Source organism: Dermacentor variabilis, chromosome 7 (assembly GCF_050947875.1).
Source record: "Dermacentor variabilis isolate Ectoservices chromosome 7, ASM5094787v1, whole genome shotgun sequence".
Classification (NCBI taxonomy): Eukaryota; Metazoa; Arthropoda; class Arachnida; order Ixodida; family Ixodidae; genus Dermacentor; species Dermacentor variabilis.
In genome coordinates, this window is record NC_134574.1 from 18,192,609 (window position 1) to 18,208,342 (window position 15,734).

Below are 15,734 nucleotides of genomic sequence, written 5' to 3' on the forward strand. Positions count from 1 at the left end.
AGCTCATTGACCGTTTTGCCGACAAGTACCTCCCGCTGGCCAAAAATGCTAGAGGCACGACCGCCGATGCATATCGCGGCAAGGCCAACCCAGAGCTTGATCGGGACTTCTCAACCGAAGAGGTGCGCACGGCGCTTCAGAACCTAAACAGCAAGTCAGCGCCGGGGCCGGATGGCGTAACTAACAAGGCACTTAGAAACCTCGACGAAACCTCAATCGAAACCCTCACAGATGAAATCAACAAAATCTGGAGGAATGGAGCACTACCAGAAGACTGGAAAACGGCCCTTATCGTGCTCATCCCAAAGCCTGGCAAGGCGCCCAACATCAATAACCTCAGACCTATCTCGCTGACGTCTTGCGTCGGCAAGGTAGCCGAGCACGCGGTCCTAAACAGGCTCTCGAAACATCTCGAAGATAGAGACGTCTACCCCGCAGCAATGATCGGCTTTAGACCCGGGCTATCCACCCAAGACGCTATGAAGCTCCTCAAGCATCAGATCATTGACGCAGACACGAGAGATGCGAGAGTAATCCTAGGGCTAGACCTCGAAAAGGCATTCGATAATTTATCACACGACTACATACTCGGCACGATCTCCAACCTCGACCTCGGCACGAGACTCTACGCTTATACAAAATCGTTCCTGAGCGACAGAACGGCCACCCTCCGTCTAGGGGAAATCAAGTCCCAGAAATACAAACTCGGAGGCAGGGGCACCCCGCAAGGTTCTGTCATCTCTCCGACGCTTTTTAACCTTGTGCTAGCTGGCCTAGGCAAGAAACTGGATCAAATCGAGAACGTCAAATACACGATATACGCCGATAACGTAACGCTCTGGGTCCCCGGAGGTAGCCTGGGATCAATTGAAAGCGCTCTGCAGGAAGCGATCGACGTGATCGAGGAATACCTCGCTCCCACCGGCCTGCGATGTTCGCCTGCGAAGTCGGAGCTTCTCGTCTACAAACCATCGAGGAGCGGTCCCAAACCAAAGAACGAAATCAGTGACACACGCGTCATTACTCTCAGAACAAAAGACGGAGGAACCATTCCACACGTCAGCAAAATCAGAGTCCTTGGGATGTTCATTGAGAGCAACGGCTCTAACGCCGCTACAGTGGAGAAGATCGTGACAAAGTCGAATAATGCATTGAACCTCATACGACGCGTAGCCAACAGACAACACGGCCTTAAGGAAGAAAATCTTCTCAAGCTAACACACGCCTTTGCGCTATGCCACTTCACCTACGAGGCGGCCATGCACAGATGGAAGGTAGCGGAGAAGGACAAACTCAACGTACAACTGAGGAAGCTAGTCAAACTAGCGCTGGGAATCCCCAAGAACACAGAGACAGAGCTCCTGCTGCAACTGGGGGTACATAACACACTTGAAGAAATCGCCGAAGCTCAAGAACGGGCTCAATGGACAAGACTCTCTGGAACCAAACCGGGTAGAGACATCCTAGCCAAACTAGGTCATGACACCACAGTAATCGAGAATCTATATCAAAGCGTTCCGACGGGCACACGCAACTTTTACACGGTTCGCCCACTGCCGCGGAACATGAACCCGGCGCACCATCAACCCAGAAGGCTGGCACGCGGATTGTTCATCCTGCGCGAAATACGTGATAAGAAGGTCCTAGCCTGTTTCGTTGACGCGGCACAGTACCCAACCAGGAAAGCCTTCGTTGCCACCACGATCAATAAGCAAGGTCAAGTGAGAAACGCTCTCACAGTCAAGACTCACAAGTCCGAGATAGCAGAACAGGTTGCCATTGCACTCGCGCTCACAGACCCGACTACCACCCACGTCTACAGCGATTCACGCTCGGCCGTCAAAGCCTTTCAGAAAGGAGCAGTTGCAAGACAAGCACTACAAATAATCAATAGATCCGCAACGCTGCAGCATCACACCATCTGCTGGTGCCCGGCACACCTCGGAGAGATCGAGGACGCCCCTCGCAATCTCAATGAGATGGCTCACAGGAGCGCGCGAGACCTAACCTTCCGCGACGCCCCCTATTCTGGTCGTGACCATCCCAGCGAGAATCGGGACCCTCCCTCCACATATAACGAGATCATAAAGCACTTTTATCTAGACCGCAGAATATGCAGCACACCTCACAATAAGCTCACCAGGCCTCAAGCCCTGACGTTCAGAATGCTTCAAACAAACACGTACCCCACGCAGAACAGACTCCACCACTACATGCCTGACCTATACAAAACATCATATTGCGAAATTTGCCATAGAACACTAGACGTACATCACTTGCTCTGGCCGTGTGGTCGGACCCACGCAAACAAGGATCAAGACTCCGCCAGGCTACAAGACGCATTACGCAGCACGGACCTGGCGGAGCAGCTCTGGGCCGTCCAGCGAGCCCACGATGCGGCCAGGGAGTTACAACTCCCGGTCCCAACGTGGGAGTAGCCCGCTCTATGGGACCTTGCGCCCCGTAGCTCGCAGGACCTTTCTATAAAGTTACTCCATCCATCCATCCATATTACCCCTTCATCTTCTTTATCTGTATATATTCATTATCATGGCCAGCGTCATCGTCTTCAGCGGGCGACCTGCACAATAAACCATTGAGGCTTAACAGCTGTCTCGCAATACAACCAAGGGTCACCTTTGGCACCCTGCAGTATTATGCAACATAACTACATCATCTCGCCCTTTAAATATGAGCCATGATTGATGACCAGGGTGTCTACCAACCGGGAAAACCGGGAAAACCGGGAATTCTCAGAGATTTTCAATTGTCTGGAAAAACTCGGGGAAAACTCAGGGAATTTGCGCTTCTATCAGGGAAAATTAGCTGTAATTTTGTTGAAAGGGAAAGAAAGTCGCGGCAAAGCTGGCTCGTGTAGGAGGAGTTGCCAGTGTTTAGTCAACGACCGACTTTCAGGACGGCCCGATAATTCGGACGGCTTCGCGGCACCACCACGTACCCCATAGAGCCTATGTATAGTAACGTCTGAAATTTCGGATGCAAGAACACTTCGCCATCCGAGTTTCCGGACTTTTTGCCGTCATGGCAGGTCCGAAACGGCATTAATAAAACCACCACCGCCGCCGTTTTGATTACCTCGTCGCTCCTCGAACAGGCGCACTCTCACGCAGATCCGCTGGCAGCCGTAGGCACCACCGCAGCTACGCGAGGCCTAGCTGCTTCGGCGTTCGCTATTAAGCTTCTTGCCGTTCTGTGCCGTGTTTTTTTCATTGAAAAATTCGCCGCTGTCAGCAATGGCACTGACTCCGCCTTTGTAGTCCTCGCGATTGGCTTCGGAGCTCGGAAAGCACGACGCGTTGCATAATGCCGGTTGCTGAAAGTTAGCTTCGCCTCACAACAGCAACATTACGCGATGAAACGTGTGCAAATTATTGCGGTGAAGCTCAACAAGCGTGGGAAGGGGCAGTTGTCACGGGACACAGCATGTATCCCTTAATCAAACGCGTGCACCCGCTGCCTCCTGTCACAGGATGAGCACCGATATGCATAATAATAATTCTTCAATTCTTCAGAGCTTTTTCTGATGTGCTACGGCAGTAAAAGACATGCAGTGGCGTACCAACTATTTCTAGAGTGTGTGTGTGTGGGGGGGGGGGGGCAAATCCCAGATGGTCTGATCTTTCTCTCTCTCTCTCTCTCTCTCTATATATATATATATATATATATATATATATATACATATATATATATATATATATATATATATATATATATATATATATTCAGCTCATTTTTCGGGCCCTCATGCTTCACTAAATGTGATTGATAAACAGGTCCCTGTTGGTTAAATATACATATAACAGAAGCATTTCCAGGCTATTTCACTTATTGTTATAGTAATTGGCAATATATATATATATACATATATATATATATATATATATGTATATTGCCAATCACTATAACAATAAGTGAAATAGCCTGGAAATGCTATATATATATATATATATATATATATATATATATATATATATATGGATGGATAATGGAAGTGAAATTAGTCCAGAGGAATTCGAAATACCAAAGGTAACGCCGGAAGAAGTAAAGAAAGCCTTGGGAGATATGCAAAGGGGGAAGGCAGCTGGGGAGAATCAGGTAACAGCTGATTTGTTCAAATATGGTGGGCAGATTGTTCTAGAGAAACTGGCCACCCTGTATACGCAATGCCTCATGACCTCGGGCGTACCGGAATCTTGGAAGAACGCTAACATAATCCTAATCCATAAGAAAGGGGACGCCAAAGACTTGAAAAATTATAGACCGATCAGCTTACTGTCCGTTGCCTACAAACTATTTACTAAGGTAATCGCAAATAGAATCAGGAACACCTTAGACTTCTGTCAAGCAAAGGACCAGGCAGGATTCCGTAAAGGCTACTCAACAATAGACCATATTCACACTGTCAATCAAGTGATAGAGAAATGTGCGGAATATAACCAACCCTTATATATAGCTTTCATTGATTACGAGAAAGCGTTTGATTCAGTCGAAACCTCAGCAGTCATGGAGGCATTACGGAATCAGGGTGTAGACGAGCCATATGTAAAAATACTGGAAGATATCTATAGCGGCTCCACAGCCACCGTAGTCCTCCACAAAGAAAGTAACAAAATCCCTATAAAGAAAGGCGTCAGACAGGGAGATACAATATCTCCAATGCTATTCACAGCATGTTTACAGGAGGTATTCAGAGGCCTGGAGTGGGAAGAATTGGGGATAAAAGTTGATGGAGAATACCTTAGCAACTTGCGATTCGCTGATGATATTGCCTTGCTTAGTAACTCAGGAGACCAATTGCAATGCATGCTCACTGACCTGGAGAGGCAAAGCAGAAGGGTGGGTCTGAAAATTAATTTGCAGAAAACTAAAGTATTGTTTAACAGTCTCGGAAGAGAACAGCAGTTTACGATAGGTAGCGAAGCACTGGAAGTGGTAAGGGAATACATCTACTTAGGGCAGGTAGTGACCACGGATCCGGATCATGAGACTGAAATAACCAGAAGAATAAGAATGGGCTGGGGTGCGTTTGGCAGGCATTCTCAAATCATGAACAGCAGGTTGCCACTATCCCTCAAAAGGAAAGTGTATAACAGCTGTGTGTTACCAGTACTCACATATGGGGCAGAAACCTGGAGGCTTACGAAAAGGGTTCTGCTGAAATTGAGGACGACGCAACGAGCTATGGAAAGAAGAATGATGGGTGTAACGTTAAGGGATAAGAAAAGAGCAGATTGGGTGAGGCAACAAACGCGGGTAAACGACATCTTAGTTGAAATCAAGAAAAAGAAATGGGCATGGGCAGGACATGTAATGAGAAGGGAAGATAACCGATGGTCATTAAGGGTTACGGACTGGATCCCAAGGGAAGGGAAGCGTAGCAGGGGGCGGCAGAAAGTTGGGTGGGCGGATGAGATTAAGAAGTTTGCAGGCATGGCATGGCCACAATTAGTACATGACCGGGGTTGTTGGAGAAGTATGGGAGAGGCCTTCGCCCTGCAGTGGGCGTAACCAGGATGATGATGATGATGATGATGATGATGATGATATATATATATTGCCCATTACTATAACAATAAGTGAAATAGCCTGGAAATGCTTCTGTTATATGTATATTTAAACAACAGGGACCTATTTATCAATCACATTTGGTGAACCGTGAGGGCCCGAAAAATGAGCTGAATTTGCATTTATCTCTTGCAACTATACAACATCTCAAGATGATACAGCGGCAAAAGGCAATGAGTGCACCAACAGTGGTCTCAGATCGCACCCAGTACAGCGTACATAAAAAGGCACATTTCCTGCAAAGAATTTTAATAATTCAACAAAGAATCGTACTTGCTGCTTAAGTCTACAACATAAATGTATCGCTAGTTGAGGTAATAGTACTGTCGAGGTTATATGCAATGACGTACAATCAACATAATTTACTTGCAATATTCACACACAAAAAAATAAATGGACTTGCCATCCCGGCCCTACGACAGTGGACGTCCAGCGAGGCTGTTAAAAACCTCCACTACCACTGCTGAGGAGGAGGGTGTGTGAAGCTCTGGAGCTTTACAATGCCCTCCCCCCCCCCCCCCCCAACCCTTCCCACCACTCAATTTCCACTAGATTTGATATCGGTTGAGTTCACAGTTATTCTAGGGCAATTGGACAAATTCTTTGTTCGCAAAGCAGATTCATAAAGCTATAAATAGCATACATGCGTAACGTACCAAAAATATCATAATTACTTCTCTATCTTTGTAGTTTGTCTTTATTTTCGCCAAATATAAACAAAATGTATTGTTTAGTTCATGGAGGACATCGCTGAAAGAAAGACAGAAGTTGTTATGACGCATGAAAATAAGGAAAGAAAAATGACGGCTCAATATTATTTACGCTTTTAACTGTATGAAGAACGTAAAATATTTGTCATACATTGCAGTTACAATGAACCCCCATCACTTTCCACAAAATATGAACCTGTTGTAAACTACAGCTACAGATACTGGGAAGCATAGTTGATAGCGGCCATATCACATGCTCTAATGCTTCAATAAGAAAATTTTACAAAGGCTGTATTTGATCCAACCACTTCACACAGGAAGTTTGCATTGGGCACCACCAATTTTCGTAAAATTTTGTCTTGGCGGCTTGTATAGTGCTGCCAGAACGGCGAGCTCAATTCTTCCGCTCTCGTCAGACATGCTCAAACACGATGGAGTGCTTGCATATGTAATTTATTACGAAAGCCATCTATTTTGAACTTTACCTCCACACCACCCATTAACTTGCCCTTACAGTCACCAAACCTAACGAAGCTGCCTTCTTTAGTTCAGTGAGGACACCAGCCGAAATTAGTATGTCATGCCTGACGAAGTAAGAACAAAAGAATGAGGGTTCAATGATTATTCGTAACCCTTCACAATAACCTAGAAATATTAAAACTATGCGACACATTCCACTTGAATTGCTGCCTATTCCTTCAAAGTATAAAGTATCGTAAACTCTCTTGGGACAATAGCAGTAGCAGGATAATTTAAAACACTTGTTCACCATTTTTTGATGCTGTATTTCATCAACACGCATTTACCATCGCACATAAACTTGGTGTATTGTTCCCCTTATGTTCGCACAATTTTATCTCAGTTGTTATTGTAATTATGCAAGTGCAGCTGTCTAAGTGTTACATTGCTTGTAAAACAGACCAATAAGGCTATGGACCACTGGCATACCTATTCTACTTGAAAATGCTCATTTAACCCATCAATTTGGAGCATCGCCTAGACCTTATCCATACCATGCCCCTAATTTACCCTAGAAATAAACAAGATGCCTTGTTTAGCTCACCGACAACACCGGAGAAACAAACTACGAATCTCGTAATATCCCCTTCAGTCACGGCATAACATTTGCGAACGCAACTTACTTTTGTCATTACTGTGTAGTGGTTACAAGGAATAGACAGTGAACATTAGGCTTTGAGTAAATTGCACATTCTGCTTTCTTAAGGTACACCCATTCCACTTCTCAGTGAAATGTATCACTTCAAATGACTGCTTTCAAGAAGGCATTGCACTCTTTGATGTCCCTTCAAAGAGGGTAATACTTTCTTGAAAGCGAAGTTCGGGCTTTGGGTAGTAATCGCAAAAGATTATTTCTCCCTTGTTGTAATGCTTGGGCTCAATAATTAACCTTTGCAAGTAATTTGAGTGGGTGATTCAATATATTTATTGAAGAAATGTAGCACGACTTACTCTACAATTAATGAATGTTAGTTACAATGCATTTACGATGGGTCACTATAAAATTCAGAGGCATTCTCCCGCCTTGACTTGCCTTCTATGTAGAGTCTCCAGCACTTTGGGATAAAATTGACAGAAATAGCTCATATTCGAAAATATTTGATTCTGTATGCATCTACTTTTTATTAGTGTTTGAGAACGTCTCACTATGAGCTTTAAGCGTTTTTTCCAGTATATCTTTTTTTCGCTGTGGATTTTACTAACTCCTCCCTTCTGTTTTCTTTTTGAATAAAGTAAACACTACCCCTAGCTTACTATTCAAGCTGGATTAAGTTGTTTTGTATTTATTAGCATGCTTACTAGAGAGTGACACCATCGGATGACATGGTGTCAGCGCGTCTCTTGACATAAAACAAAGTTTCTTGTCGCTCGTAGTCTTGTCACAGAGTCGCTCGTAGTTCATTCCTTGTTGATCAGGTATGAACTGTGCTGTTCTGTGTTCTTGATGGTCCTGTTATCTGTGGTGGCTCCAAGAAGCCTCGTATATCGTGAAACTGAAATTGCGATTGCAGCGGGAAGAGACTGCATATCGTGCGCCACAGGATACGACACTAAATGTTCACGGTTTCACATGTGGCCATTTTCCTATTCGTAGGTGTCTTGGTGCCGCTGCCTAAAAGTAGTCAAGGGTTGTGAATATATTACATTACAGTGCCTTTGGAAGTATGCCCTGGCAACCTGACCTGTACTTGCTGTCCTGGTCGAAGCAACGTGTGTTTGGCAACTCGCAGCATATCCGTGTACTGCTTGCTTGCCTGCCTGCTGATGTTTGGTCACTCTGCGATGCAGCGCTTGCAACTCTATGTCTGGCCTCTGAAAGAACCGAGCACCTGGAGCTCCTACCAAATCCAGCTTCAGTTTTGGATGACGACCATGCAGCAGCAGAGCAGGTTTTTCACCTGTTGTAGCGTGTGTGGTGCACTGTTATACGCCAGAGACCGCCTTTCCTCCAAACACACTTGGACGTAAGCTTTTAGCTCCCGGTTAAATTATTCAATCTTCCCGTTGGCTTGGGGATGGTAGACGGCCGAAAATGCATGCTTGATGCCTCTGTCTCAGGAATCATCCAAACCCAGCTGATTTGAACTGAGGTCCATGGTCGCTCACAAGTTCTTCCGGGTAGCCTTCCCTGCTGAATACACTGCGCAAAAATGATACGACGTTAAAGGACGTGACGTTGGCAGTCAAACAGACTTCTGGCCATTTACTAAAGTAGTGAATTTGCATGATTGCAAAAAGTGCATCTGCGGGTGCATGAGCAAATGGCCCGACTATATCAATGCCTATTTTTTTCCAAGGCCCTGAAGGGAATTCTGCCGGCTGTAAGGGGGGCACTACTGGTCGCGCCGATTTGTCCACAAACTGGCAGACAGCACAAGACTGAATCAGCTGTTCTACTTGTCTATCCATTCCTGGCCACCAATACTTTTCACGCAATCGTTGTTTCGTCAGTGAAATATTAAGGTGCGACTCATGGGCTGCTTCCAGGAGGCATCCCATTAACGCTACGGGAACAACAAGTCGCTTGCAATGTAAAAGAAGCCCTCCTGCAGCAGACAGCTCCTGTTGAATACAATGAAAAGGGACTGCGCCAGGAGGCAGATCTCTATTTGACAGCCATGATGACATGGTCCACCAGATGATGTCCTGCAGCAGCGGATCCTGGAAAGTGTCATCAACGAATTCGTCATGAGTTACGCACGGCGAAACGGTGCATATTACATCATCAGATCCTTTGGCTCCAGGTTTGCCACATGTGTAACTTGAGGCATTCTTGAAAGTGCATCAGCCACAATATCTTCAGTGCCCTTTTTAAATTCTATTGTGTAGGCATAATCAAGCAGCCGCGCATGCCATCTTGAAATTCTGAACGGTCTGCAATCCAATCCTTTAGTGGTCAAAAGAGTCACCAGGGCCTGATGGTCTGCACGCAAGGGAAACGGACAGCACAATAAGTACACACACCAATATTCACAGGTCCATACACATGCTCAAGCTTCAAGGTCACCAGTCGAGTACTTCTTTTTCATGTCTGTGGGTCTCCTGGAACCGAAGGCAACAGAAACCAAGTCTTGACCATGCCGCTGCTGTGGTACTGCTGCGAGACTGACTGGAGGCATCAGTTGTAATGATTGTCTCCAGGACAGGGTCAAACAGCTGCAAGCACCTGCCTGATAAGAAATGCTGCACTTCTTCAAAACAACTTTGGCACTTTGAATCCCACTTGAACTCCGAGTTCTCTCGCTACAACTCACGGAGGGGCTCGATCAACTCGGCATACCGTCGAATGAACTTAGCGTAGTAGCCCATCATTCCAAGGAAGGTGTATAACGTGACTTTGTCCTTTGGCACAGGCGCATTGTGAATGGCATCAACATTGCTCTGCAGTGGCCGCACACCCTTATCACTCACAATATGGTCGAGGAATAAAAGTTTGATGACATTGAAAATACACTTGTGATTTAACTTCAGCCCATTCTGGTTGATCCGGCCCAAAACTTCCTTGAGGTTTGTGTTATGTTCGTCAGGCGAATTAACAAAAACGTTTATGTCATCAATGTAGCAGAAGGTGTTTCTGCAAGTTTGTAAAATAGTAGTCATAATTTTTTGAAAAGCCGATGGTGCTGAAGCAAGAACGAAACAAGGACGTTGGAATTGGTACAGTACTTGGTCTGTAATAAACGCTGTTAAATCTCGGATTTCTTGGCTCGAGGCAACTTGGTATAGGCTGCAGCTAAATTCAGTCTCAAAGAGTACTTTGTCCTATGCAGCTTATTGAGGAGCTCTTCTGTGTGAGGCGGCAGGAACTCGTCGATGACAATTGCCTTATTTATCATCATCATCATCATCAGCGGCGGCAGCGGCGGCGGCGGCCTGGCTATGCCCACTGCAGGGCAAAGGCCTCTCCCATACTTCTTCAACTACCCCAGGGTCATGTGCTAATTGTGGCCATGTTGTCCCTGCAGACTTCTTCATTTCATCCGCCCACCTAACTTTCTGCCACCCCCTGCTACACTTCCCTTCTTCTCTTGGAATCCAGTCCGTAACCCTTAATGACCATCGGTTATCTTCCCTCCTCATTACATGCCCTGACCATGCCCATTCTTTTCCTTGATTTCAACTAAGGTGTCATTGACTCGCGTTTTTTCCCTCGCCCAATCTGCTCTCTTCTTATCCCTTTAACATTACACCCATCATTCTTTTTCCATAGCTCCTTGGGTTGTCCTCAATTTAAGTAGAACCCTTTTCGTAAGCCTCCAGGTTTTTGCCCCGTACGTGAGTACTGGTAAGACACAGCTGTTATACACTTTTCTCTTGAGGGATAATGGCAACCTGCTGTTCATGATCTGAGAATGCCTGCCAAATGCACCTCGGCCCATTCTTATTCTTCTGATTATTTCACTCTCATGATCTGGATCCGCGGTCACTACCTGCCGTAAGTAGATGTATTTCGTTACCACTTCTAGTGCCTCGCTACCTATTGTAAATTGCTGTTCTCTTCCGAGACTGCTAAACATTATTTTAGTTTTCTGCAGATTAATTTTTAGACCCACTCTTCTGCTTTGCCTCTCCAGGTCAGTGAGCATGCATTGCAATTGGTCCCCTGAGTTACTAAGCAAGCCAATATCATCAGCGAATCGCAAGTTACTTAGGTATTCTCCATTAACTCTTATCCCCAGTTCTTTCCTATCTAGGTCTCTGAATACCTCCTGTAAACACGCTGTGAATAGCATTGGAGAGATCGTATCTCCCTGCCTGACGCCTTTCTTTATTAGGAATTTATTGCTTTCATTGTGGAGGACTATGGTGGCTGTAGAGCCGCTATAGATATCTTTCTGTATTTTTACATACGGCTAGTCTACACCCTGATTCCGTAATGCCTCCATGACTGCTGAGCTTTCGACTGAATCAAATGCTTTCTCGTAATCAACGAAAGCTATATATAAGGTTGGTTATATTCTGCACATTTCTCTATCACCTGATTGATAGCGTGAATATGGTCTATTGTTGAGTAGCCTTTACGGAATCCTGCCTGGTCCTTTGCTTGACAGAAGTCTAAGGTGTTTCTGATTCTATTTGCGATTACCTTAGTAAATAGTTTGTAGGCAACGAACAGTAAGCTGATTGGTCTATAATTTTTCAAGTTTTTGGCGTCCCCTTTCTTATGGATTAGGATTACATTAGCTTTCTTCCAAGATTCCGGTACGCTCGAGGTCATGAAGCATTGCGTATACAGGGTGGCCAGTTTCTCTAGAACAATCTGCCCACCATATTCGAACAAATCTGCTGTTACCTGATTCTCCCCAGCTGCCTTCCCTCTTTGCATAGCTCCCAAGGCTTTCTTTACTTCTTCCGGCGTTACTTGTGGGATTTCAAATTCCTCTTCACTACTCTCTATTCCATTATCCTCGTGGGTGCCACTGGTACTGTTTAAATCTCTATAGAACTCCTGAGCCACTTACGCATTATGTAAGTGGTAAGGCGCATTACGCATGCACGCAATGTTCGCAAGGGAAAGAGGATGCGACAAAATAAGGAAGTGGCTACAAAAGAAGAACTGAATATATGAATGAAGAAGCTGAAAATGCGCTTGGAGCAACGCGGCGAATGCTGCACAAGGAGATGTAGCAGAAGGCAGCAGCCCAGCTACGGTCTGGGCCGATGAGCAGGAGAAGGAGCTGGAGGCCAGACGTGACGGATGGCTTGTGGAGGTGGCGCCAATCGAGTGGAGGCTGTGCTTCAGCTGCCACAGCTACGACTCATGAGCTGAGCATGCGTCCCATTGGACACCTCAGCTACGGGATGGCGTTGCCATTTCTGAGAGTGCCTGCGGCTATGATACACCAGCTAACAAAGTCGCCTGGGCGATTTAGGCGTCTCAGTCACCCCACTGACCTGACCTTCACGCCAAATCAACCGTGGACCGGACAGTGGACGACAGCGTCGTCGAATCCGTGACTGACCTGTGTGCCCAGTGACTTTTCATCAGAAACAGCGTGGACTAGATGATGCGGCAGTGCCAGCGGACTCAGTGTAAATATTTTGAACTTACCAACTCATTGTGTTGGTGAAGATTTTAGGGAATGCGTTGAATTAACTCGCTCTGTGTATAGTTTGTTGTTTATTAGGGTTTTCTATTGGGTTTGTAGTTTGCATTCTTTGTTAATGTGTTTTTTTTTATGCTCATGGCGTATAAATGCTTGTTGTAACTCAAATGTTTGTTATGTCATGCTTACCACCATGGGACCTTTACAAGCGAGTACGGTTTGACGAGATTCCTTCCACTGTAGTTAAAATAGCGAGCCTATGTTGGCATAAAGCCACTCTGCATTAAAAGTACATGTTGCTGGGCTAATTTGCTCATATTTGCCTGTTTAACAAGAGCACACCTTAGATGGGACAGTGAAATAAACGAATGTCTTGTGTCTACTTCAGTGTTGCATGTAAAGTGGGCACTTTTGCTAAAGTCACGTTTGCTGTGAATGGTGGTGCCGCAGGAACTGTATTACACAGTCGCCTCTGCGACAGATTCTGAAGGCTGTGTGTTATTTCTGAGGCACAGTTTTTAAATTGAGTTTAGCCTGTGGGGACTCGTGTTGTATTGAAACTGTTGGCAAGCACTGCCGTTTATTTCATCCACACGTGGTACACAACACACATCCTCAAGTAAAATGTATCCTGTGTGCCTTTGATCTACAAGTTATCACCGTATCTAAACCTAGGAAGCATTCCTTGCCAGCATGGTGCATTTGAAAGTGTTATAGGCTAATGCTCTTTGTGCCAAATGCCATGGCAACCGGCACTTGAGTGCTGTGTGTACTGACTGCTGCCACCTGGTGTTGTGCAGCCAACGCTGAGCCACTACTTCCTGAGGCTGCTTCACGAGAAGGGCCTGCTGCTTCGTCTCTACACACAGGTTGGTCACACTGATAGTTCTTTATTTTATTTATACAATACTGCCAGGCTTTGGCTGGACCAGGCAAGATTGCCAATGCATAATGACAGAAATCTAGAGACAGCACTTCGCGTACAGCAGTGGCTATACAAGCTTAATCTTCAAAGTACTTTTGAAACAGTGGCATGTACAAAACCAAGCAAATCATTAAAGCATATTGTCAAAGCTTTTGGCTTTGTTTAGTAAAATTGATTGTAGCTGTTTCCTGTTGGCTACTGGAAAAAGAATGTTTGTTCTAGTGTGGCAAAGGGTTAATTATTGTACAAGATGAGGCCTCTTTGTTCATGTTGGTAGGGGCCCTAGATATGAGATAGGACTTATTGATAACACATTATTTTTCTGCAGAAAGAACATTCAGCTTTAGAGATTTGCGCGAGGTTTCAGGGGCTGGTATGCCGCAATTGTTCATTAAGGCTGTAGAAGAGTCAGCTGTGGAGAATTAAAAAAAAAGAGGAATGGACAGCTTCTTGCTGAATCATCTTCAAGGCAGCGATGTTAGTCTTCGTGAATGGCCCCAAATATTAATGCAGTCTAGTCCTGATTACCGTGCAAGCTGCAAACACGATCTTTGCACACACGATCGAGCTTAAGGTATCACTGAAGATATGGGGTAGTTTGTTGTAGAAAGCAGGGTTTATGAAATGATGATGCGTGCACATTAGAAATGCATGTTTTCTAGCTTAAGTTCTCTATTATTGTGAATGCCAAGGCAGTTCCTGCAGTTATATGTAATTCTTTAATTAAAAGGCTATGCTAAAAGATTGTACAAGTAGGATAATGTCTTACTTGCATTAGAAAGTTTTGTCTATATTTACCTTTATGTCCCACTTGTCATAAATGTTTAGGTTGCATGGAGAACACGGTTGCGGACAAGGGTCGCCCTAGGCATGCGATAAATTCCAAGGAAGAGATGCACTCGTGCAGTGAGAAAAAAAACTACCTGATGGTCAGGTACAGCAGAATGTATGTCCAGTGCAGAGACTTCTCAATACAAATGAATACACATGATGTTTGCACACTTGCAAATTTGTCTTCCGTGGTAATCTGAGCATGACACTGTACTTTCTGGTTCACTTTATTGCATACACCTAAAACCAGCACCTCTTCTAAGGTCCACATTATTCACATATGAATCATGTAGCAACACAAATAAAGACAAGACGGGAGGTTCTTATCTGTTTTTATCATCTATACTTCTTGGAAGGACTGCACGGTCACACACATTCTGTCTTTAAAATAAGATAGTGGGCAACCTCCTGTATTTTTGTACCACCCACCCCTTATGTAATACCCCGCAAGGGGTCTTTAAAGTAATAAAATGAAATGAAATGAAAGTTTGTTTTATCACTATTGTCTTTTTTTGCATCGTATAACATCTTCCCCACCTATGGGGCCAAGTCGAGTGGGATGCCAGTACGAGAAAAGGAAATTGGTGTTGGGCAAATATAAATTACCCGACAGAATATAAATCTTTATGCCCTGCCTGTCACACCTTATCACAGGCTTCAGATATAACATAAAATGGGCTTGGGTCAAAGATAAGTGTATAGGGAAAAAATTATTTAAGAGCAAAAAAACAGAAAACATTTCATTTGACACAACGAAAGCAAGGCGACAGGGTGGTTGCAGGCCTTACTGACTAAACTACACTACAAATAATAACCGCCTATAATAATAAAGATAGTCCTCTTGCCTAACATTTTTCTTGGGCTGATGAAGACTTGTCTTGAGCCCTTTTGTAGAGCAACGTTGATGGAAAGACCCGGATCTGAAATCTGTGTAGTAACTTTCGTTCCGGTGGAGAAGTAAGGGTGAGATGTGCTGTGCAGAACATCGACTGCCTGGAACGTTTGGCAGGCATCCCAGCGGAGGCCATTGTGGAGGCACACGGCACTTTCCACAGCTCCCACTGCCTGTCATGCAACCACGAGTACTCCCTCGACTGGCTGAGAGGTGAGCGACAC

The 15,734-nt window shown here is 45.0% G+C and overlaps 1 protein-coding gene across 7 annotated transcripts in view; it reads left to right on the plus strand.

Annotated features, from left to right (window-relative positions):
* Positions 1-15,734, plus strand: part of Sirt2 (Sirtuin 2) — a 376,779-nt gene that overhangs the window by 114,564 nt on the left and 246,481 nt on the right. For all 7 annotated transcript variants that reach the window (XR_012829495.1, XM_075698293.1, XM_075698294.1 and 4 more), the window contains 2 exons: positions 13,663-13,731; positions 15,600-15,723. Coding sequence is in view for 6 of the 7 variants with exons in the window: in XM_075698293.1 (XP_075554408.1) it covers positions 13,663-13,731; positions 15,600-15,723 (193 nt within the window). In the remaining variant the exon portion in view is untranslated. The remainder of the gene's footprint in view (positions 1-13,662; positions 13,732-15,599; positions 15,724-15,734) is intronic.